The following is a 23,656-nucleotide window of genomic DNA, read 5'->3' as shown; positions in this document are numbered from 1 at the left end:
CCTGGCCGGGTGCAGTGGCTCATGCCTGCAATCCCCAGCACTTTGGGAGGCCAAGGTGGGAGGATCACTTGAGGCCAGGAGTTTGAGACCAGTCTGGGCAACATATCGAGATCCTGTCTCTACAAAAATAAAAAATTTAGCCGGGCATGGCGGCACATGCCTGTAGTCCCAGCTACTTGGTAGGCTAAGGCAGGAGGATTGCTTGAGCCCAGGAGTTCAAGGTTACAGTGAACTATGGTCACGCCAGTGCACTCCAGCCTGAGGAACAGAGTGAGAGCCTGTCTCTACAAACCACAAGAAGGAAGGGAGGAAGGGAGAGAGGGAAGGGAAGGAGGGAGAGAGGGAGGGAAGGTCAGTCCTGAGGAGAGGTGGGGTAAAAGCTGACAATTTGGGAAGTGTTTGAATTGTGACTCAAAGGGAGTGGATGCAGACTTGCCCTTTATGAACCCACAGTGCAATGTCAGCTTGCCTAGGGACCTCCATTAGTAATGATAGCTGCCATTTACTAAGCTCGCTTTTTGAAATGGGCCAGGCAGTGAGTTGAGTGGGTTACATGTGAAATTGGACTTAGGCTCTCCACAGCCTGGGAGGCAGAGTTATCCCCAGTTACACAGCGGGGGACTGAGACTCACAGAAGGGTTGAGGGCCCTGCCTAAGGTCATATAGCTCATAAGGGACAGAGCCAGGACAAACCCAGACACTTTTACACCAGAGGCCAAACATTCAACCTTCATGCTATGCGCCCTCACAGCCTTTTATTTATGTAACAAATATTGAGTATCTCCTGTACACCAGGTTCTGTTTCAGGTACTGGGAATATGGCAAAGAGCATGGCAAATGAAAATCCCTACCCTCATGGAGCTTGAGAGAGTTGGACAATAAATAAGTAAAATATATGCTCCATTTGGTGTTAGTAAGTGCTAAGGAGAAAAGACAGGGTAGGGGAACAGGAAGTGTCAAGGGGTGGGTTACAGTTTTATAGGGTGGCCAGAGAAGGACTTTGAAAAGGAGACAATTGAGAAAAGATCTGAAAGAGGCAAGGAAACTAGTCATATGGATATCTAAGGGGAAAGTGTTCCAGGGTGGGGGGAAAGCATGTGCAAAGGCCCTGAGACAGGCATTCTCAGTGTGTTTTAGGAACTAGCAAGGGCACCTGTGTGACTGATAGTCCCAGGAGATGAGGCCAGAAGGATAACAAGTGATAAAGAGCCTGGGGACTTATCTGGTGCTATAAGGACCTTGGCTTTTTGTCTGAGTTAGAAAGCCATTGTCTCTGAATAGATGAAACACATGATCTGACTTCTGTTTTCTCAAGAGCACCTGGGGAAAGAGAAGAAGCAGTGGACCAGTTGGAAGCTAGAGAAAGATGACTAGGGCCCCTAGAAAAGCCCCAGGGCTGGAACAGCCACAGGGCTCGATGATTTTTGCAGCTCACATGATGGGTACCTAGCAGGGGTCACAAGTCTTTGTGTTTGGGGCAATGCAGACACTCAAGGACAGTCTCAGGGAAACAGAAAGGAGAGGTCAGGGTCACCTGCAGGTTGAAAATGAGGAACCTAAGAACGTTGGAGAACAAATGGGGTCGGATGGTGGGGACAAGAAGGTAGGGTACCCTTTCCAGGGTCCTCACTAGAGAAGAGGAGTCAGGATGGTTTGGAGAACTTAGGGCTCCCTCCTCCAGAGAGTTCTGAGCAGCAGAGCTGTTTGTACGATGCTGAACATTTTGGTTCGCCTGAGATGAGCATGGTTTTTCCCTGTTGTCCGGGCATAATTACCACTAGCACACTTTCACTCCCAAAAGTGTCCCAGTTCAGACAATAAATTATATGGTCACCTTACCTATTGGACTTATTACTAAAAGCATTTCTATCCAGAGATTGTTTTTTCAGACATTTTTCCAGGAGAATAAAGCACAGGGTAGAGGTAATATTGCCTGTGTCTGCAATGAAAAACAATGATAGTTGATAGCAAAGAATGTTATCATCATAAAAACATACATTTCAATGCAAAGAGTTTACTTCATTCTCTTATTTAAACATTTATTGGGTGTTTCTATGTGCTGTAGTAAATACCAAGAATACAGAGATGTGGCCCGGCGCGGTGGCTCACGCCTGTAATCCCAGCACTCTGGGAGGCTGAGGCAGAAGGATCGCTTGAGGTCAGGAGTTCCAGACCAGCCTGAGCAAGAAGGAGACCCCGTCTCTACTAAAAATAGAAAAAATTAGCTGGGCATGGTAGCATGCGCCTATAGTCCCAGCTACTCAGGAGGCTGAGGCAGGAGGATCGCTGGAGCCCAGGAGTTGCAGGTTGTGGTGAGCTATGATGATGCCACTGCATTCTAGCTGGGGCAACAGAGTGAGACTCTTGTCTCAAAAAAAAAAAAAAAAAAGAATCCAGAGATGAATAAAGTACTGCCTCACCAAGAGCTTTCGGTCCTTATAACATTTAGGGCATTAGTCAGGCACTCAGGCATGCATTATCTCATTTAGTCCTCACACCAGTCTCACATGGGTGTGAATTATGGGCCTCATTTTGCAAGTTAGGGACCTACCGCTTAGAAAGATGAAGTGATTTGTATAAGATCACATGAGTTCAGGTCTTCTGAGCCTATGCTCAGTCTTATTTTCAGGGCTGCACCTAGCTATCTCTGCTTGAACATCTCTGAAGCATTATAAATGTATATTCCTCTCCTCCTTCCTAGGACCCGCTACAGTGATGTGCTTGGATCAAATGAGGAAGTGTAGAATGTCTTGGGGAGGAAAGTGAGGAGGATGGATCCTTGCAAATTGAGAAAGGCTTCCTCCTAAGGACATGTTTTTATATTTTTTTGGCTTTCACGTATAACCCTGAATTAGGAGGCCAAAAAAACATTCCATGTTCATATGCCCATGTCAGCCCCTGATTTCACTTGGCCAAATCACTTATCTCTGGGCCTCGGTTGCCCCACCTGTGACGCAGGCTGAGCTATTGCTCTCTTTTCCCAGAGGTCTAAGGGCTGAAAATGAGAAAGCAGGTTGGGCTTGTGAAGACCATAGGGTGCAGGTGAACAGTGTGGTGAGAATCTCCTGCCTCTTCCAAAGAGTGGAGTTCTGAGTAGATGGTGCACAGGTGGTGCCAGCCTGGTCCCCTTGAAGAGGGGACTCCTTGCTCCTGTCACACTCATAGACAGTTTTCCCTTTGATCCTTGGGAGAATACCCTGGGCCCACCCCCAGACTGATGACTGACAGCTTCCTTTTTCACTGCTCCTTCCCAGACTTCCCTGAGCCTGCCATCCCTGGAGGCCCTCTGACTGCTCTGGCTATTTATGGCACCTCCTGGGGGCCTGAATTCCTGGCTGGTCCCTGGCTCTCCTTTCCAAGTCAGACCAGTTTCCCCTGCTGGCCCCAAGTGCAGCAGCTAATCTGGGAGATCAGGTGCCAGGAACCTGACTCCTCCCCCTACAGCTGCCTCTACGCTTTTTAGGGCCGGCATACCCCATCCCCTCTGTTAACCCTACCAGTAGGCCCCTCCTGCACAGGAGGAAACTGGGCAGTTCAAGGTCACACAAGGAGCCAGTGGGGTGCTAGGTTTTGAACCCAGATCTGTTGGCCTTCAAGTTCCATGCTTTTCCTACTGTGCTCTGCTGCCTGGAATTCAGCAACAAAGGAGAGCTGACATTAACACAGCCTCTGCTGCCGGCCTGATCTTGGCCTAAGCATGTCATATAAATTAATTCGTTTACTTCTCACAAGGATTTCTGGGACAGGAAGTATTATTCTCATTTTATGGCTGAGGAAATTAGGACCAGAGATGTTAAGTGACTTACCCAAGGTGATGCAGCTAGTGAGGACAGAGCCAGGTGCTTCCAGAGTCAGGCTCTTAACCCCTTCATCATTCAGTCCCTGCCAGGACCCCTGAGGCCAGGCTCTGAGGGAAGAGGGGACAGAAAGGGACTAGCAGAAGCTGAGGAGGCTCAGGAGTTCTTGCAGGGAGAACAGGTCTGGGACGTAATTGGTCTACGAGAGGGGTGTGCGTGTTGGGAGTGCTGTATAGATAAACCAGACAGCTGGTGAGTGGGGATGGAAACTGAAAACAGAATTCTCCCAGCCTGTCTCTGCAGGCTCCGGTCCCCTCCTATCAGGGTGGCAGTGACTGGAAAGAGCTGGGTTAGGCCTAGGAATTGCTGCAGCCTGCCTCCCCCTGTCCCATCTCCCATGGTCATTTCAGAAAACATTCTGAGATTCTAGGAGGTGGCTGAGGAGGAGAGGACAGGGTCCGGCACTTTGGTTGTTCCCTGGGTCTTGGTGGGATGTGGAGCTACCCTCACTGGGCAGGGAGCAGAGAGGCCAGGAGAGAGCCGGTGGAAGATAGAAGCCTCACCAGAGGAAAGTTTAAATTCTCACTCTGTGAAAGAAGATACCTCAGGGCACGTTGATGGAGTGGGTGCTTTATGTGCAGGGACAGCTGGGACCCCAACAGCGCGTTGCCCCAGATACCTAGCCGAGGCGTGCCTGCCCCTCTGGTCACTACTGAGACAAGGAACACAAACAACAGGCCTCGGGCACCAGACACCCCTCGGCGGGCGGGAGCTCGCCCTCTCTGGCAACCACTCTGTTGACATAAACACGGGGTGTCCAGGGCTTTGAGCGGCCTTAGCTGGCGAAAGGGGAAGGGGGCCAGGGGTCTCCCAGAGTCTGAGGCTGGGATTGGAGAAGGCACCAGAATCACAGGGCAGGCTGGGGTTTTCAGTCTTCTTCTGTACGGAACGCAATGCTTGCCTTGCCATGCAGGACACACTGCCCTGGGCAAAATGGTGACACCCGGGACTTTAGTCCTGGTCACCACAGTCCTCCATTCCAGCAGCCACTCCTGGCACTGCCCCGCTGCCGCGGCTGGCACTCTCAGTCTTTGAGAAAGTGATCTGATAAGAATCATGCACATTAAGGTGATTAATAGTATTCCTTTCTGAAGGGGTGTTTGCAAGGCCAAAGAACCTACTGGGAGAAAGCAGTAAACTATTAATACAATCAACTTTTGAGGGGAGAATTTCAGCCCTTGAGATGAGAAATGTGTTGGAGCAGGTGCAGGTGGAAGAACGGGTGGGGGTGGGGCAGTTCTGGTGCTTCTAGCAGATAATTTCTGTGTGGGCCAAGGGACCTTGGAGAGGGACGATGAGGCCTTGGATGGACACAGTGGAGGCCCTGGGTGACCAGGATGACTTCTCCTGGCTTGTATACTAGAAGGGACTAAGTGTATGGAGGGCCTTGGAAGCTAGAGGGCAGAAAGAGTCTGGGAGGGAGGGAACTGTTTTGGTGGGCTCTACCTGAAACTAAAAGAGGAAGGTTAAGATCTGAGAGTCCCCAGCAAAGCTGGGCTTTGGACTAACTTGCAAGCTAGTGAGGATCACCAGTAAAATCCTTAAAACAAAAGGGTCTTGTGCTTGTTTTCTGGAATTTCAAGAAATGAGAACTCTGGGAAGATTCTGAAACTGGGCTTGGGGTGGAGGAGAACCCCAAAAGATAGAATGGATGGTGGCCATCCACAAAGGAAGAAAAGAGACTTTGGAGCCCGGGCCCAGGCCTGACCACATTCAGGAGGTCAGCTCCTCAGTTTCCGCTATGCATCAGCTCTACCTGCCTGTAGGTAGGCGGGGCCAAAGATGCACAGCACAAACACTGCGTGCACTCTGCCCTCTTCTCAGCCCAGCCGGCCAACCTTTGTCCACTGGACATACACCTCTCAGCCTGCCACCTCACCTCGCCCCTCTGTGTCTCCATTCTGCAGAAATTGGCAATGTGAGGAAGAGTGAAGGTGTAGAGGAGGAAAGAATAAAATGAGATCTACTACCTCCTGGGTTTGCTATTTTACCTCTCTCTCACCAGCCACTGGATGGGAGATCTGCACAGCTCTGTGAAGACGTCATGCGTGAATCATATTCAGACACTGAGTACTCACTCAGAGGCAAATGGAAAAAGACTGCCTCAGGACAAAGAAGCACACACACACGGTTTGGGTGGTGGAATCCTGGAATTCATCTGGCAGAGACGGGAGGCTGCTCCCACTTTACTTAGGTACGACTCTAGGTAACCAAAGGGGCCGAAGGCAAGGTGTGCCGCAGGCCGGGCTCAGAACTGGGAAATGGGGTAGGGGAAAGCCAAGAGGTTCAGGCAGGTTGGGAGACTGTGGGATTAGAGGCTCCACTTGCTCAGGAACCAAGGAGCTGGTGCAGTCGGGGAGTTTAAGGACAACTTTGGAGTCAAAAGATAAGAATTTGAGGTTGGGATCCTGCCCTTTCAAGCTGAGTTTCTGCACAAGGCCAAAAAGCCCTTTAGTTTGGCTCATGCCAGATCAGGCAGTCATGCCAACCCAGGGCTTAGGACACTGGCCAAATTAAGCTTTCTTCTAGAGCCAAGTTCTAAGCTAAAGGCACCTGGACCCCTGGGTTAGTGGCTTCAGCTTTCTCTGGGGAGGTCAAAGTCATACCGTAGGCATGGTACATCTTCTTGGAGGTTCTGTTTAACTTCCAGAGTTAGCTGGTAACATGAATAAAATTGGTAGCAAATATTATAATGCCTATATGAGATGACAATAATGATAATGGCACATACTTCTGGGGTGCTCACTTGTCACACGGTGATAGTGGAGCTGGGATAAGAACTCATGCAGTGTGGCTCCCCGAGCCCATCCTCGGTCAGTCAGTATTTATAGATAAAAGTAAGTTGTACCAATGTACTAGTTAATAAATGACAGCATCGGTATCTAACCAGAGTTCTTCTGACTTCAAGACCAGAACTGCAAACCACTGTACCCCATTGCCCTCATTCCCTAAGATGATCTGATTCACGGGTCTGGAGCGGGGCTGGAGTCTATACCTTCACCCAGGTCACTGGGGCACACTTTGAGAAGGAGTGCCCTGCTGCAGCAGTTCTCAATCTGGCTGCACATTAGAACCAGGAGAAGTTTCCAAAACTATTCTTCAGTTGGTCCAGATTAGGGGAGGTGTCATAAAGTATGACAGTGTGTTCATTTATTTATTCAATAAATCAATCAGAAAAAATGTATTAGTATCTACTCTGTATCTTGCCCTGCCCTGGGGCTGGAGAAACAAAGATAAGTGAGATACCATGTGTGCCCTCCTGTGACCTGTCCAGCTGGGTGGAGCACGCCCTTAGTGGAGGAGGGGAGGCTGCATATTCCCTTTCCTGGGATGGGCTCTGGAAAGAGCCACTCCCCTTCTTCATGATGCTGCCCTGCTGGCTTTGCACCTGGGAGGACACAGTTTGTTTCAGCCCTGAAACTCAGCTCACAGAACCATAAATTGTCAAAGCTAAAAGGGCCTTGAGCCATAAGAAGCTCCTCTGAATTCACCTGTCAGCACCCTGAGGCTTACAGACCTTTTTTCCCAATATTTTTTCTTATTGTAATAGTAATCAATTGATGTAAAAAATTGAAAGTGCAAGAGTATATGAAAACAAAAAAAAAATCTCTATAATAGAGATAATCAAATAAGGTCTTAGCATGACATATATATCATACAACCCTATTATATGTTATTACTATGTGTTCTATAATAAATCTGATAAAAATTAATATATATTATATAACCTTAACATGTATAATTAGTATCCCTTTTTACCTAATTTTCCTGTTTTGCTTTTATGTTACTTTTCAAAGAGATTTTGTCTTTCAAGTAGTTAAAATTGAATTGCCAAATCTTTATGCCAGGTTGGCAGGGCATGCAGGTGGAGTGGAGCCGGTGCACCCACCCCTCCCACATGCACCTTCACACGTTCATCCACCTGTACACGCTCACACACAGGTACAGAAGCTTCTATTCCCACTTTGCAGCCCTAGGCATCATACACTCAAATATACATTTCACATCATACCCTCAAAGTTACTAATAGGATTTTATTATTTAAGTGTAAAATAAGTTTTCCCCCCTCATTCCCATTTCTCTGAATTCTAAGAAACAATGGCACCAGGAGACCCAGGAGGGTGGCCACATCAGGGTGAGCCTTGGCTCCACAGCCCTGGCTACAGACTCTTCTCCCCACCCTGGCCGTCCAGCTCCTCTCCCTTGCCTCAGGGCCTCAGTCACTCTTCTCCCTTGTGGGCTGAGGCTGGTGCTCAGGATAAAGGCTGTCCCTCCAGAGGTGGTAGGTGATGGCAATGGTCACGGTGAGCCAGGCCAGGTAGGGCAGCAGTAGCAGGGAGGCCAGCTTGTTGACGGGGTGCCAGATCAGTGCTGTGCTCACCACCAGCCCATACAGCAGCAGCAGGTGCAGCAGGACCTGGGCAGAGAGGCAGAGTTTTCAGCAGACTGTCCTGGGAACTGGCCCCTCCACCTTTCTGCAGCACCCTGGCACAGCAATGACTGACCTAAGTCCCTGGGGCTCTGTGCACACAATGGGAGCTCAGAGAAGTCTGCCCACCTGTTACGTGCCTGCACCTGCTTGATCTGCTGAATTATGCTGCTGGGGCCTAGTGCTTTTACCTTCTCCTGCATTCCATCCACCACTGAGCACTGTGTGCCTTACCAGACCAGGGTTGTGGGCCGTGAAAAAGAGAACCAGGACCATCCAGCTGAGGGTGAGTTGTACAGCATAGAGGCCGAGAGGCAGGGCCAGGGGCCGCCCAAAGCCCCCTCCCAAGTCATTCCACACCAGGTAGGAGGCATAGCTGTGGAGAGATGGTGGCAGAAACACTCAGCAAGAGGAGGTTCCACAGCAAATGGAGGAGGCTCTCTGGCATAAAGACTCTTGGTTACCCTTGTGGGCTGAAATGTGGGCGAGTGGGTCTTGGCATCATTTGAGGGCCAGGAGAGTTCGTGGGAGGAGTTGGGCACAGTGAGGTGGAGGAGGGGTTGGGGAGCCTTGGAGAGGGTGGAAGAAGGGCTAGCTGGCATCCCAGACAGGCACAGAGGGTCTCTGTCTGTGGGGCCCACCATAAGAGGCATGAAGGAATGCCTTCCCTTTGGAGGCCAGTATATGGCAGTAGCTCAGACATGGAGGACTTGGTCCCACCCCAGCGAGTACCAGGGCCGTGTGGAGAAACGAGTGCTCACCCCATAACAGAGTAGGTGATTGTCCATATAAGCAATAAGACTTTGTGGGGCGGGCACCATGACAGCATCATTGGGCCCTTACACCAACCGAACATCTGATTATTAGTGAACAGCCAGACCAGGATGGGCCCCAGATGGGGAAGGACCACAAAGATGGCCCCTTGAAGCCGCATTCACCTTGAGGAGGCAAAATCTGGGGAGTCAGAAACATGCTAATATGAACCTTCCCCCCGTCCTTTCCCCATGTCTCCTTGTCTGTCTCCACCTCCTAACCTGACGCTATTCCCTGGCTGAGCCCCTCACAGGAGGCCTAGTTATAGAGGCCCTCCCGCCCACCGTGTCCGAGGCCCATATCCAGTCCTGCCCCTCTGAGCCATCTCCACCCAGTCCTCACTGCCTTGCCCACTTTCTGGCTTCCATAGATTTGTTTTCTCCACACCACTCATTTGGCACTTGGAGGATACTGTCCAGCATTGGTAACTGGTTCGTAGTAGAAGAAGGTTTCCCTCCATGTGTATCCAACTCCTGGAGGTCAAGTCCACATGTAACCACCTTTTTTACCTCCCACAGTGGGCAACACTTGACCAGGTACATAACAGGCCCTTGACAAGGACAGTGTCTTACCTAAGCTAACAATAACCAACCTGGAAGGACCACGTTCTGAAGGCAGGCGCCAGAGAGTCCTGGGGCTCTTTCCTAGTCATGAATGGGCCAGCCCACCTGCCCCACGCTTATCTCACAAGGCCAGACTGGAGCACTCAAGGGACCCACCCAGGCCGATCTCTTGCCCAAATTCAAACTCAGCCTACCAACCCTGGATGCCTTTCTCTGAAGCCTTACCTCACTTCCACCCCCAGAGCCTTGGGGAATGAGGCTGCCCCTACGTCTCTCCATTTCTCTGGGGTCAGGCTGCAAACACAAGTGGCCAGATTTCTTGTGGCCTGATTTCTCAAGGGAACAACTGTCCAGTCTTAGATTAATAATCGGGCAGGCTCATTTGCATGTTGCTTTGCATGTCATTTGCATGAGAGACAGTGTATAGGTCCTCCTCCAACCAAGGTCCCTGCCCAATATCATTCTTCTCATTTGCTCATGATATTTCAGCCTCCCCACCATGATTGATGGGATTTGAAAGAGGGAAAAAATCTGATTATTTTCGGTGTTCTGGACAGATTGCCTAATCTATCTTTTTCTGTCAAGGGTCAGAGACACTGGTCTTGGAGGGTCCTGGGACAGGACTGACCAACGAACCTGCCTGTGCATCTTTCCACTTGTCTTTCTCTGCTCCTCACTGTCCATTTGCTCACCTGCCTGCCTATCTCTGCTTTTCTGTTTCTGTCCAGTGTTGGAGGCCCCCCTCTCCGTCCCTCCCCACTCCATCCTCTCCTCTCCTGTTGTCTGCCATTCCCGAGGCCTCCTGTTCCCAGGCCTGTCCTCCCCTTACCTCGGACCGCACACCTCCCAGGCCGGGTGCCTGATCATATGTGGTGTGTGGAAGGCAGGGAAGTGTGGGGGGTGGGAGGAAGGGTGGAGCGGGGTTCCCAGCTGGCCTGCCTTTCTCAGATAGTGACAAGGGTGGTGACACTGGCTTGTGTGGCCCCAAAGGGTTCCTCTCAGCAGGGGTCTTCCTGGTCTGCCAGACCCTTCTTGGTGCCTGGCCTGTGGAGGGTGGCCCTTGATGGAATGTTTGAGGGGTTGTGGTGAGGGTTTGACACTCTGAGACCCAGGCCTGCAGTGACAGCTCAGGCTCCGATGCTAATGATACCTGTGGTCTCTGCAACCTGTGAACCAGCTCTGTGTCCGTGGGTGGGGGCCCTCAGATTCCTCCAGAGCCTCCCCGTAACTGGGATTGTCTCCAAGTGAGGCAAGCACCAGCCTTGGAAGTGAGTTCATGATCCGTGAACACAGCCCCTGGTTACAGCCTCCTGGTTGGCATGACTTGGACTCTAGCTTGACAGATCTTTCACAAACCCCTAGGACTTCGTGACTCAGAGAAGGCAGCCGACAAGCGCAGGTGGGTGGGGCATCGGGCAGGAGTGGCCTGGTGCTTCCCAGCAGAGTCCTGCCTCCCAGCTGCCCTAGAGAGGGGTAGGGGAGGGTGGCCCTGTCTGTTGGCAAAGTCCAGCCTCCTGTGTGACTCAGAGCTTTGTCCAACAAAGATGAACACCCTCCCCCTTCATTCCCTACCAAAGTTCTGAGCACCCCTTCCTTGCCGGCCCTCTAGTCATGAGGCCTCCTCCCCAGGTTGCCTGCTCTCCCTCCTCCCCTGGTTCCTCTGCTACGGCTTAGCACTGTGAGGAACCGGGCTCCTCTGTGAGGTTTATCCCACCCTCTCACCTCCACCGGGGAAGAAGCAGAGGGGAGGGGGTTGCAGTCAGGGACAAGAGGTGAGAGAATCATTAACCGAGATGAAAGCAGAGGAAGTTACTTATTTTCCTTGGGAGATGATAAGTGGGGTTCTGGAGGAGTTTACCAAGGTTCCTTAACTGCAGGAGGCCACACCATGCTGATAACAGTCACCATATATCCAGCAGCCATTCTGTGGTGGGCACTTCATATTCATTGGCTCAATAATGACAGTTAGTATCCCACACAAGGTGGATATTTTTATCTGTATTTGACAGACAAGGGAATTGAGGCCCAGGGGGTCAAAGTACCTTGTCTGGGATTACACAGACAACACATGGCTCACCTGGGTTGTATGCATCCTCTTCCCTCTCTGCTGGTTCACTCCTCCATTCAAGAAGTCTTTATTGAACACCTACGATGTATCGGGCTATACCGGGAACTGAGGAGACAGCAGAAAACAGATGGAAAAAGTCCCTCTCCCTAGGGAGCTTTCATTCCAATGGTGCTATCTCTCTCCTAGACAGAGTTTCTAGGCACTCAGGATGGCAGATGGCCCCAAGTTCAGCTCTCCCCCAAGGGGCAGTGCCCCTCCCCATTCTGAGTGTGGGAGTGGAAAGAGCGCTGAGTGGAGAGAAGATACAGGGACATCCCAAAGGCACCAGCATCTTGCGAGTCATTAACCCTCTCAGTGCCTCCACAGACTTCTCTACACAGGAAGGGGGTGGAACTAGATACTGTCTAAGCTCCCTGGATCAGCTGCACTGGCATCACTGGGGAGCTTCTTAGAGCTGAAGAACCTTGGTCCCTACTGAGACCTAGAGAATCACAACCTGCATTTTAACAAGGTCCCCCAGGTGATTCTTGTGTACATTATAGTTTAAGAATCTCTGGTTAAGGTTCTCTTCTTATCTTCTGCCACTTTAATAATAGCCACTGGCTAGGGACAGCCACTCACCGGCAGAGGGCACTGTTGGGAGGGGTTCGTTCTTTCTTTTTTTGGAGGCATGGCTGGGAGGGGTTTCGAGGTGCAGCAACTGCACCTAGGTTGTCTCCCTCCCCCTCTCCTCCTTTCCAGACCTAGACTAGCAAGTTCACTGACTTTTGGAATCTTCAGCTACTCCCTTGCCTCGGCTGGACTTTGCCAAGAGATGGGGACACTCTCCCCTACCGGTCTTTAGGGTGGCTGAGAGGCAGGATTCTCTGCCAGGAAGCGCCAGGCCACTCCTGCCCAGATCCCCGCCCACCGCCACTTGTCTGCTGGCCTGGCACCTGGGTCGGCTGACCTCTCTGTATGTCACAGGAGGAACCACACAAGCTAGCAGCCCCTGAGAGCACCTAGACAGTAAGGTAAGGTGAGCACCACCTGTGGCAGCTGGGGGTGGGGTGGGCATTGCCTGGGGCTCAGGGGAGGAGCCAGGCCAGCTCAGCCTGCCTGCCAGAGTGTGGGGACCCTCTGCTGGAGGAAGGGAGGAAAATGGGATTTGGGGAAGGGCCACTGCGGATGAGTGTGAGGACACGGGATAAGATTCTATGTCCTGTTTAAATATATACTGTGCTAATGAATGCTCCCTGCTGCTTACATCTGGACTCATACATCCCAGTACTTTTTATGTCCTGCAATAACTGGAGACCTAGCAGGTGTTGGGGAGGCACAGCAAGAACCAATGGGGTAGGGAAGGGTTGAGTGTTTCCTTAAAGGGTATATGGGCAGAACTTTGCAGCAGAAGTCTAGATCTTTGTGCTGGAGGAGGCAACTGCCTAGGGACGGGTGATGGCAGCATTCTACAGGGCCCTCATTTTGGGCGAATTGCTACCCAGGATAACCTGGGGGCTGGAGGAGTGGCAATGAGGAGTCCAGGCACGGGTCTGGGAGGCTCCAATCCACGCTTGAATGGCTACAGTGCTGTAGATCCCACTCAGCAAAACTTGGGAAGCTTTCTCCTCCTGCAGCCAGGGGGAGGATAGCATGAGGGTCAGGGAAGCCTGGAAGAGCTGTCAGCCTGGGAGACCCGGGCTGAGCTGGGGGAGGAGTTAACCGGCTTCAGGCCAGGCAAAAGAATGGGCTCCGGGAGAGGCTCAGTGAGGCTTTGGTAGTGGTGCATGCCAACTGCTCCAGCTTGGCAGGCTGGGAAAGGGGACGCTACTTACCACCCAATGTGGTGGAGGGGATTTGGACTCTGGTCTTTTGGCAGCCCTAATAATTTGGTTGCTGTAGAAACAGAGTGGGCCCCTCCTTTCTTCACTTTAGCTGGCTCATCCCCTGCCTCTGGTGCCTTGGTGGGCAGGGGTAGGGGGCATCACTGTGGAACTGAGGATGTGCCTTTAGTTCCTTCTATTTATTTTTCCTTTATTTTTGCTTCTTTCTGCTCCACTTCATTTCTTCTAGAGCAGGGAAGGAAGAGACCTAGGAAAAAAGAAGTGGTGGGGAGAGAAAGAGGGCGTTTCTGGAAGTATTGTCATCCCTGCTCATCTTTCCTTCCTGCCTTCAGTTGTTTAAAAATGCCCCATCCATCCTCACTGTGGGGTGAAAACCTGACTTCCTTATCTGTGAAATGGAGATGAAAATAATAAGTAGCTCATAAGGCTGGTGTGAGCATTAAGTGAGATAAGCCATACAGAGTGCTTTACCACGTGGCACACAGTAAAGCTCCGTGCATGTTAGCCATAATATCATTATTATTACAGTTAGAATTATGATTATTACCAATGTGGAAGGACCAAAAGGAATGGGTGAGACATAAGGGGTAGCTTGCTACTCCACCCCCATCTCAACAGATTTGGGCCACTGCCGACTCACCTCATTCGCTCTTGTATGCCCTGCAAGAGGTCCAGCTAAAGAAGGCTGGTGCATTGTCTGCAGGGCTGATTTTAAAGCAAAGGGAACAATGCTAAACCTCCCCTTCCTGCCCACATTTTCAGTGAGGCCATGAAGGAAAACAGGTCCTGCCTCCGTCTTCAATCCTGAGCACACAGAGGAGCTTCTGCCCCGTCTGGGGGGAGCTAGGAAGGGGGCTTAGTTTTCGTGGGTCCCGAGGAAGGAAGGAAGAAGGCAGGCACAGCCTCAGCCGCAGGTGGGTGTTGCGAGTGAAGGGAGTGGGGAGGACCCGACGTCAGAAGCTTTCCCAGTGCAGACCCCAGTGAGTCAAACAGAGGGGCTCCCAGGACTTTGAAGGAGGACTTTGTGCTCATGGAACGCAGCTACTGAGCGAATGAATTGCAGCCCCTCAGCAGCTCCTTGAGAGCAGAATAAGACGTCATCTTTGGCAGGACTGAACTTCCCACAGTGCCTGATACACAGCGGTGCTCAGAAAATGTTCACTTGAGTGGAAAAACCACACGTGACAGCGTATAATCAGGAGTTGCTCAGTGTGGTGGGATGGCTGTGGAGAGCGAGCTGGGGGAGCGGCGAGACTGTCAAAGGCTGGTGCGCCAGGGGGAGGCGCTGTTGAACAGGAGGGGTGCAGGTGGGTGGATGAAGCCGGCCGGGAGAGCCAGGGAGGGAGAAACAGAAAACAGCGTGAGCGAAAGCCAGAGGCTAGAATTAACTAGGCGTGGGGAGCCGGGGTGGCCAGAGAGTGAGGTGTTAGAAATTAAGGGGGCTGGAAGAGGAGAGGTAGGAGGGGGCGGAGGTTGCTGAGCGTCTCAGCCTGTGGCTCCGCAGGTGACCAGGTGAGCAGGCCAGCAGTGTGTGCTTCCTCCCTGCCTCATTCCAGCTGCCCTGCAGGCCCCACCTTTGTTTTTCTTTCTTTCTTCTACTTCTGCTTTTAACTTTTGTTACTGTTGTATTTTGCGTATCCTGTGAGCTACCTTCAGGCCTCTCTGGCAGAAGGAAGGGCATCCATAAACAAACACATTTGGACGGTGCTTCACTGTCTACAGGTTCACAGGATCTCACGCCATCCTCACCCCGTCACCTTTTTTTTTTTTTTTTTTTTTTCTACTTTTAGTAGCTTTTAAAAAGAATTACAAAGTTAATACAAAATACATGCTTGATGTGAGAAATTCAGAGTACAGCAAAAAGAGTTGAAGAAAATTCAGAGTTCTTGTTCACACCTTCCACCCTCTCAATTTGTCGTGTCTTTTAGTCGTGACCAATGGGAATAGTTTGGGTGGTGTATCCTTCCAGAACCACGATGTCTAAGACGGGACTCAGGAGTACATGTGGCCACTGAGCACTTGAAATACAGCAAGTCCCAAGGGAGATGCACCACATGTGTAAAATATACATGGATTTCAAAGACTGGATATGAAAAAAGAATGTAAAATATCTCACTAATAATTTTATATTGATTACCTGTTGAAATAACATTTTGACTATGTTAGGTTAAAGAAAATATATTATTAATTTCTCCTGGTTTTTTTTCTTACTTTTCAATATGGCCACTAGGAAATTTAAAATTACATATGTGGCTTGCATTATATTTTTATTGCACACCACTGCTCCAGATCTTTCTCTATACATTTGCATTTACATATACGCATCCATAAATATGTAGCTACACTTATATATAGTTTTGTTTTTCATATTAATGAGATCAGAGGATGTTTGAGATCAAGGGATCTCTCTGTGACTTGCTTTTTCCCCTTACAGGTTTTTCTATATCAGCACATGTAGATCAAGGTGGATATTCTGACAGATGAGGGAAATCAAGGTACCTTAAGGAATATGACAAGCTTACCCAGCCACAGTGACCAAGGTGGCATTTGAACTCATGTCCTTGAACTCCAAACCCAAGCTCTTTCTGCCTTAGGGGAGCTTACCTTTATGTACTATACTAGGTCATGGAGAGTCATGGTAGGTTCTTGAGTGAGAGAGAGAGAGAGAGACAGAGAGAGAGAGAGAGGTGAAGTTTTGTTAAAGGAATTGGTGAGACTGGGGTATGCAGAGTACACTGGAATGAGGACAACTTAGTCCTCACTGCAGTCACATGGAAGCCAAGTCTTGACCTCTGCAACTTGAAAAGGCTTAACCTGGCTCTGACCCCTTCTGTCCCCAGGCCCTTGGCTTTGGCTGGCACAGAGGTGCAGGAGGGCCAGCAGCACCGAGTGACCAGGCAGATGTGCCCCCAGGAGAGTTCCTTCCAACCTTCTCAGTTCCTACTGCTGGTGGGGGTCCCAGTGGCAAGTGTCCTCCTTCTGGCCCAGTGCCTTCGATGGCACTGTCCTAGATGGCGGCTGGGGATCAGCAGGACGCCAGATGGCCAACAGGAGCCAGAGTCCCAACCTGTCCCCTTGCCAGAAAATGAGGCCCCAAGGCAGGGCCTGCCAGCGACGCTGCCAGAGATGGTTGCCTTCTACCAGGAACTGCACACACCCACTCAAGGCCAGACTGTCATCCGTCAGCTGATGCACAAACTGTTGGTGTTTTCGGCTCGAGAGGTGGATCACCGGGGTGGCTGCCTGATGCTGCAGGATACGGGCATCTCCCTGCTCATCCCACCAGGTAACAGCCCCCCGGCTCCCTTCTCAGCATACAGTTGTTCATACTGCACATTAGGGCACCGTGTCCAAGGGAGCATCACTCATAGACATCTTTATAATTTTGAAGATTGTTTATGTTTCTAGTATAGCTTTATTGACTCCAAAGATGGACATATTACATACCTTTTAGGACCACTTCCTGGCAGGTGGAAGTAAAGTGCCTTGTTCTAGTGAATCAGTGTGCTGTGCCAACTCTCCAGGAAGGAGAAGCACCTCTTGCCAAGTCACGCAAAGCACTGTATAGGCTAGCAGCAGCCCTGGAAGAAAGGGGAGCGACTTGCTCAGGGTTACACTACAAGTCAGCCCACAGCTGCATTCTGCCTCCCTGTGTGCCCTACTGAACACCCTCTCTCCTGGGCTCCCGCTCCGCCTCCTCTCCCATAGTGACAGGGTGCGCCTGCCTGCCAGGCCCTTCTCAGCTCTCCCTCTTCCCAGGTGCGGTGGCTGTGGGCCGGCAGGAGCGCGTGTCTTTGATCCTGGTGTGGGACCTGTCAGACGGCCCGTCGCTATCCCGAGCCCAGGGGCTGGTAAGCCCTGTGGTGGCATGTGGCCCCCATGGGGCCTCCTTCCTGAAGCCTTGCACCCTCACATTCAAACACTGTGCCCAGCAGCCCAGCCACGCCCGTGCCTACAGCAGCAATACCAACCTGCTTGACGCCAAGGCCTGGAAGCCCCTGGGGCGGTCTGGGGCCCACGCCTCTCGGGATGAGTGTCACATCCACCTCTCCCACTTCAGGTAGGCACGTGCACATTGGCCTGACTTCCTGTGTCCGTCTCTCTGTCTGCCTCATCCTCCTCTCTCTCTGTAGAGAACTCCTTTATCCGTCTAAGATGGTCTGCAAATCCCTGACCCCCTGTGTCCCTCTGTTCTAATGTCTATGGCAGCTGGTCCCACTCCAGCCCTGCCCAGGACTGTGCATCCCACTGTGGCTTCTGCTTGTCTGGAAGTGTCTGCCTCAACCCATCTCTCCTATCCCTCCCCACCTCTGCCTCTCTAAAATTACCTCTCTCTACCCTGTCCCTCTGTTCAGGACTGTCCCCAAACTGTCTAGGGCAGTTTGTCCCTTCCAGTTCTCTAAGACTGGATTCCATCTCTGTCCTCCATCTCTTTGTCGTTCTAGAATCTCAGGTCCTCTGTCTCTCAGTCTCCTTGATGCTCATGGACTAGCAGTACAGGGCCATGTGCCGGAGCCCTCCCAAACACAGTGACCCTGAGCCCGCCTTCCCTGTCTCCCCTGCTGGCTCTCCTCCCCCCTCAGTCACCAGTCCCCAGTCACTGTGACACACTTTTTGTAGCCCCCTCACCAGTTCCTCCCTATATGCCCCCCCCGGAGTGCTCTTCTCGCCTCCTTGAAGGTGCCCATGGAGGTCCTTGGCGCGGCAGGAGCCTGATGCTAGGTGTGCTGGAGTCTCAGCCTTGCTGAGCTTGGGTCCCTGCCACTGTCTTCCCCCACAGCCTCTACACCTGTGTGCTGGAGGCACCTTTGGGGCGGGAAGCCCGCAAATGGCTGCAGCTGGCCGTGTTCTGCTCCCCGCTGGCGCCAGGGCAGTCCCACCTGCAGCTGCGTGTCTACTTCCTGAACAACACGCCCTGTGCCCTGCAGTGGGCCCTGACCAACGAGCAGCCCCACGGAGGGCGCCTGCGTGGGCCCTGCCAGCTCTTCGACTTCACCGGGGCCAGAGGCGACCAGTGCCTGAAACTCCAGTACATCTCAGAGGGTGAGGGAGGCGGGGGCCTGGGGAACAGGGCCATAGGGAGTCCCATAAGATAGAGAGTTCAGGGCCTCTCTCTGGGCTGAAAATTGGGGAACCCCAAGTTTCTTTCCAAGATTCCTGGGCCAGCAGCAGCCTCAAGGAGAGCTCTGGCTTCGGCTGCTGTCTCCAGGAGCCCCCAGGCTTTGTCCACTCTGCTGCCCACTCAGCCTTTGCCACCCACCCCCAGGACAGGGTGACGCCAGGTAGGAGGCGGGGAGAAGAGGTGTTATATCCCCCGAAGGAGCAGGGAGGGAGGGGGAGACTCTTACGTCCACTGGGTGGAGCTGGTTTTGGGAGGAGGCCTTCCCAGTCTTCTCTGCTTGGCCTGTTTTCCTTTATGGCCTGGGCCGCGGAATTGGCTTTGGGGCCCACTGCATCTGTGCGGTGTGGCCAGGGCACATGCATGGCTGCTTCTGGGGGTGAGGTGGGGGAGAGGAGGGTGATGTTGGGGGGTCTGCATGCTGTGTGTGGGAAGAAGCAAGGCCACTCTTGGGGTTCCCCGCCAGGCTCTGGGGAGTCCCATCCATTTGAGATATCCCTGATTTTGCTCTGTCCTCATGCCTCCCTACAGCCTCCTTAAAACTTGTTCAAGGTTGCACTCTCTGAGGCCCTCTACTCTCTGCCTGCTCCCCAGGTTGGGAGAACGTGGATGACAGCAGTTGCCAGCTGGTCCCCCATCTCCACATCTGGCATGGAAAATGCCCCTTCCGTTCCTTCTGCTTCCGGAGAAAAGCAGGTAGCCCAGGAGTCCCGTGTATCTCCTGCCCTCTCCTCTCCTCTCCCTTCCCCTGCCTCAGGCAGCCGTGCACACAGACCTTCTCTGGAAGGCCAGGGGCCATAGAGGGCTTTGCATAGAGAGAGGCATGTTCGGCCCCAGTGTCTTCAGATTCCCCAAGTTTTACGGTGGAGTCCTGTGACTTATGCTCCTACCCCAGACCTTTTCCTCACTGGCCACATTGTCACCTTCTCTTTGTAGCCAATGAGAATGAGGACTGCTTGGCACTAACCAATGAGATCATTGTCACCATGCACACCTTCCAGGACGTGAGTTGATGCTGAGGGGCAGAGGAAGGGCAGAACCCAGGGGGAGTCCTGGGTAAAGTGAGTGTAGGGTCTGGTGCCCTGAAGCATGGCCCATAATCACATAATCAAGCAGGTGAAGATGCACTTTTCACAGAGCAGCCATACTAGCTCTTGGGGCTCGGCCCATCTGGCCTCCTAGTCACCCTCCATCCCTGACTCTCTCTTGGTGGAGGGTAGGCAGATACCCTCAGATTTGTCACTGGGGGAGGAAGAACCAGGGAAAGTTGGAATGGAGGGAAGGGGGCATACATGCCTGAGTTCAGTGTCTCTGTTATTGGAAGACCTCCTGCTGCCTACCACGACCCCACCCAGGACTGTTCCTGGTGGCTTAGGGTGCACCCTGTTTGCTCCTCATGTCCCAGTTTCCAAAGAGTTCAGTGGGCAAACTTAAGGCTGAAAGTGGGGTTCTGAGACCAGGGAAGCATAAGGTAGAGGGTGCAGGGTGAGGTGGGCTTGTATATCCTGGTAAAGTGGCTCTGGGTGACAAGCTGAAGGAGAAATATGAGGAACGGATGTAGGACCCCAGCTTCTGACTCAGGGGGATGTCTTATGCTCTCTCAGTGTGTTTTCTGTCGACTCAGGGCTTGGAGACCAAGTACATGGAAATCCTCAGATTCCAGGCATCAGAGGAGGAACCTTGGGCAGCGCCACCCCCTGTCTCCCAGCCACCCCCGTGCAATAGGTGAGATGGTGTTTGCTTGCGCTACTGCCTGGGGGATGTTGGGATTCTGCCCTGGCACTTACAGGGCTAGTACAGCACTGGGGGTGGGGAAGGAGAACTAGACTGGGTCTCTTTGGTCCTTTCCTCCAAGAACATCCTTTTCCCCCGCCTCAGGCTGCCCCCAGAGCTCTTTGAGCAGCTGCAGATGTTGTTGGAGCCAAATAGCATCACGGGCAATGACTGGCGCAGACTTGCCTCCCACCTGGGGCTCTGCGGCATGAAAATCCGGTATGAAGAGGGGCAAGGTCTATGGATGGGAGAGGAGGGTGGAGAGTTCTCAGGACAATTTGGGGGCCAGACCACAGACAAGGAAGTGACTTAAAATCAGAGAACAGCTACTCCTTACCCTTTTCCCCATAGAAAAAAGGTAGCTCTTTCTATTTGTCACTGCATCCTTAGTACTAGAATGATGCTTGGCTCATAGTAGGTGCTCAATAAATATTTAACAGTGAATCAGGACAATTTGGGGATGTGCAAATGATGGGGTACATATTGAGTGTTTGCCATACTGTGCCCTGAGGAATAGAATGGCAGATTATGGGATGATGTGTGTAAAGCATGTAGCTGGGTACCTGGCACATGTTAATTCAATAAGTGTTAGCAGTAATGGTGGCAATGCAGCCATGATCCCTGTCAAGGAACCCACAAAGAAATCAGTAAGAGGACGATTCTGCACTAAGCCCCAGAACCCAGACTAGGAGTGCAGTGATCAAGGAAGACTTCATTCAGGAGATGGGGCTAGAACTGGATCCTGAAAAGAGAGTGGATTTTAAAATCATTTATTTAAGCATTTATCAAATGCCTACTATGTCCTGGAGGCTGTGATAAGCACTGGGATACAAAAAGAACGAGACGTGGTCCCAGCTTCTAGGAGCACATGCTCTAGTAAGAGGTACAGAGAACCTAAAAAATAAAAGCAAATGTTCCTGTGCCTTCTTGTACGTATCCAATATTGCATAACATGTTGAAAAGAGGCACAAAATAGCTGAAGCAAGAATACTAATGAATTGTGAGAGCTGTGGCTAGAAGTCTGAACTGAGAGGTGCAGAATGGTCTCTTCCACCTGGGTGGTGGGAATTAGAAAGGGCTTCAAGGAGGAGGTGATGGAGAAGAGGCGACCAGCTGTTCTGTTTGAGGGGAGGTGGAGGTGGGGTGGCTGCGGGTGTGGTGTGTGCAAGGTGGGAAAGGGACAAGCTGGAGGCAAGGAGGTTCAGGATGGGAAAAGGGGCGGAAAGGTCAGAAAGGCAGGGCAAGACCAGGTGGATGAGCCAGAAAGTCAGGAACTTGGGCTCGCTTAGTAGGTGAAAGGGACTCTGGAAGGTTTTTGAGCAGGGGAGGGTCATGATAAAAAGCCATGGTTTAGGGCAGCTGCTTCCTTGGTGGCGTAGAGGATGTGGTCTGGGAGAGAGGAAGGAGGGAGGCAGTTAGGAGGCTAGGGGGAGGCAAGCAGTGTATTTGGGGTGAGAGAGGGGGAGAAGGCAATTACAGATCATCAGAGCTGGAAGCAACCTTACAAGTCTTCTCATCTAAGCCCTCAGCTTTGTAAGAGGAAACCGAGGCCTAGAGAGGAATAGGGCCAGCCAGTGAGCCTCTAAGCCAGGACAATCTCAGGTTCCAAAGTTCTGGGGCCTTGGGCCATCCCAGTGCCCTGGAAGGGGCCTAGAGCAGGAGGACGAGGAGCGCTGCAGGGTGTGGGTGTGTGGCAGTGTCTGGCCGCTGAAGAGCATCCCAGCGGGGCTGGAGCAGGGGATGAGCTCCCCGTGCTCCCTCCTCCTCCTCACCTCCCCGCCAGGTTCCTGTCCTGCCAGCGTAGCCCTGCCGCGGCCATCCTGGAGCTGTTTGAGGAGCAGAACGGCAGTCTGCAGGAGCTGCACTACCTCATGACGGTCATGGAGCGGCTGGACTGCGCCTCCGCCATCCAGAACTACCTGAGCGGGACGCCGGCCGGCAGCCCAGCCCGCGTCCGCGGCCGCGCCCGGGATAACCAGGGCCTGGAGCTGGACGAGAAGCTCTGAGCGCCCGGCCGCGGCACTCGGGGCAGAGGGAGCTCGGGGGCGTCCCTCAGCGCCTACGAACACATCAGCGGATCCTGGCTGTGCCTCCCGCCCTCCTCCGAGCCCTCGGACGGTGCCCGGGCCCACCCGTGAGGCCGCGGTGCCCTCGCCAGCCTCCTGGGGTCGGACTCCCCGGACGCCGACGCGGGCCTGCCTGCAGGTCCCCTGCTGGCCGGCAGGGGGCGCGGGAGCCCAGGAGATGGCCGCGGCAGGTCGGCCTCCTGGAAGCTGGCCCGGGGACGGTCGGGCTGCCCCGCGGGCACAGCTTACGGACTGGGCGGGCCACAGTATTTGCCAGATCGTCAGTAAGACCCAGCACTGGGCTGGCGTCACGGGGACTACTGGAGCACGTGAGGGAGGGTCTGGAGCCGCGACAGGCACAGCTCTCCTGGGAGACAAGATGCGCTCCCTGAGCTGAGGCCGAACTCGAACCGCGCCCACGCCGCGGGCAGGGGATGCGGGTGGCTTGACCTGTGTGTGGGCGGGAGCAGCGAGAATACTGCGTGGGGGATGCTGGGGAGAGAGGATTTGGACGTGCACAGTGGATCAGAGAGGTGTGGGTGGGGTAGGGGGAGAGGGTGGCTGGAGTTAGGAGCACAGCCTGCACTTGCAGGGCTGGAGGCATCAAGGAGGCCCTGCGTGTGGGCCAGGGTAGGAGGGGGGCTCCGGGCCAGATGGAGAGATGCACGGGCAAACCTGGCCCACTCGCTCTGTGTCGGTTACCTTCCTTTTATCCCTTTATGCTCATGCCTTGTCTTCCCGTCTCTCTGCCATTATCTCCCACAAAGCATTAAAGCTGAGAAGAAATTTCAAGATTACTATTCTCACCCAACCCTTTTATCTCTTTATCTCCAACTATGTGAGTTTTAAATCTCTCCGGCTTCATTTTTCTGTCCCTATCTCCTGCAGTTGCCCCATCTCTGAATCTGTCTCATTACGGTGCCCGGGCTTTGTTTCTCTCTCTGAAACCCTCAGTCATTCCCCTCAGGCAAGTGTCTCTAAACCAAAGTTGTATTTCAGAGGCTATTGAAAGAGACTGGATCACTCTAGGAATGGATGGGTGGGGATGTTTTCCCCATGGATCAAGATCCAGTTTAGGGTTAGGAAATAAAAGATAGGGATTAAAGAGCACCCCATCAGTCAACAGATATTTATTCAAGACCTAC

At 52.4% G+C, this 23,656-nt stretch overlaps 2 protein-coding genes across 2 annotated transcripts; one reads left to right on the top strand and one right to left on the bottom strand.

Annotated features, from left to right (window-relative positions):
- Positions 1-7,871: 7,871 nt before the first annotated feature.
- Positions 7,872-9,240, bottom strand: TSPO2 (translocator protein 2). Its single transcript, XM_069488805.1, has 3 exons — positions 9,048-9,240; positions 8,521-8,662; positions 7,872-8,274 (listed from the first exon to the last, which is right to left on the bottom strand). Exons 1-3 carry the CDS (start codon positions 9,218-9,220, stop codon positions 8,074-8,076), a joined length of 516 nt encoding a protein of 171 aa, XP_069344906.1. The 5' UTR covers positions 9,221-9,240; the 3' UTR covers positions 7,872-8,073.
- A 3,497-nt stretch (positions 9,241-12,737) lies between these two features.
- Positions 12,738-22,555, top strand: UNC5CL (unc-5 family C-terminal like). The gene is made up of 9 exons (XM_069488344.1): positions 12,738-12,743; positions 16,394-16,839; positions 17,313-17,613; positions 18,334-18,596; positions 19,267-19,368; positions 19,609-19,676; positions 20,297-20,397; positions 20,551-20,664; positions 22,229-22,555. Exons 2-9 carry the CDS (start codon positions 16,455-16,457, stop codon positions 22,449-22,451), a joined length of 1,557 nt encoding a protein of 518 aa, XP_069344445.1. The 5' UTR covers positions 12,738-12,743; positions 16,394-16,454; the 3' UTR covers positions 22,452-22,555.
- The last annotated feature ends 1,101 nt before the right edge of the window (positions 22,556-23,656 follow it).

Source organism: Eulemur rufifrons, chromosome 15 (assembly GCF_041146395.1).
Source record: "Eulemur rufifrons isolate Redbay chromosome 15, OSU_ERuf_1, whole genome shotgun sequence".
NCBI classification, from domain to species: Eukaryota; Metazoa; Chordata; class Mammalia; order Primates; family Lemuridae; genus Eulemur; species Eulemur rufifrons.
The sequence above is the reverse complement of the archived record's forward strand: the minus strand, read 5'-3'. Positions and strand labels throughout refer to the sequence as shown.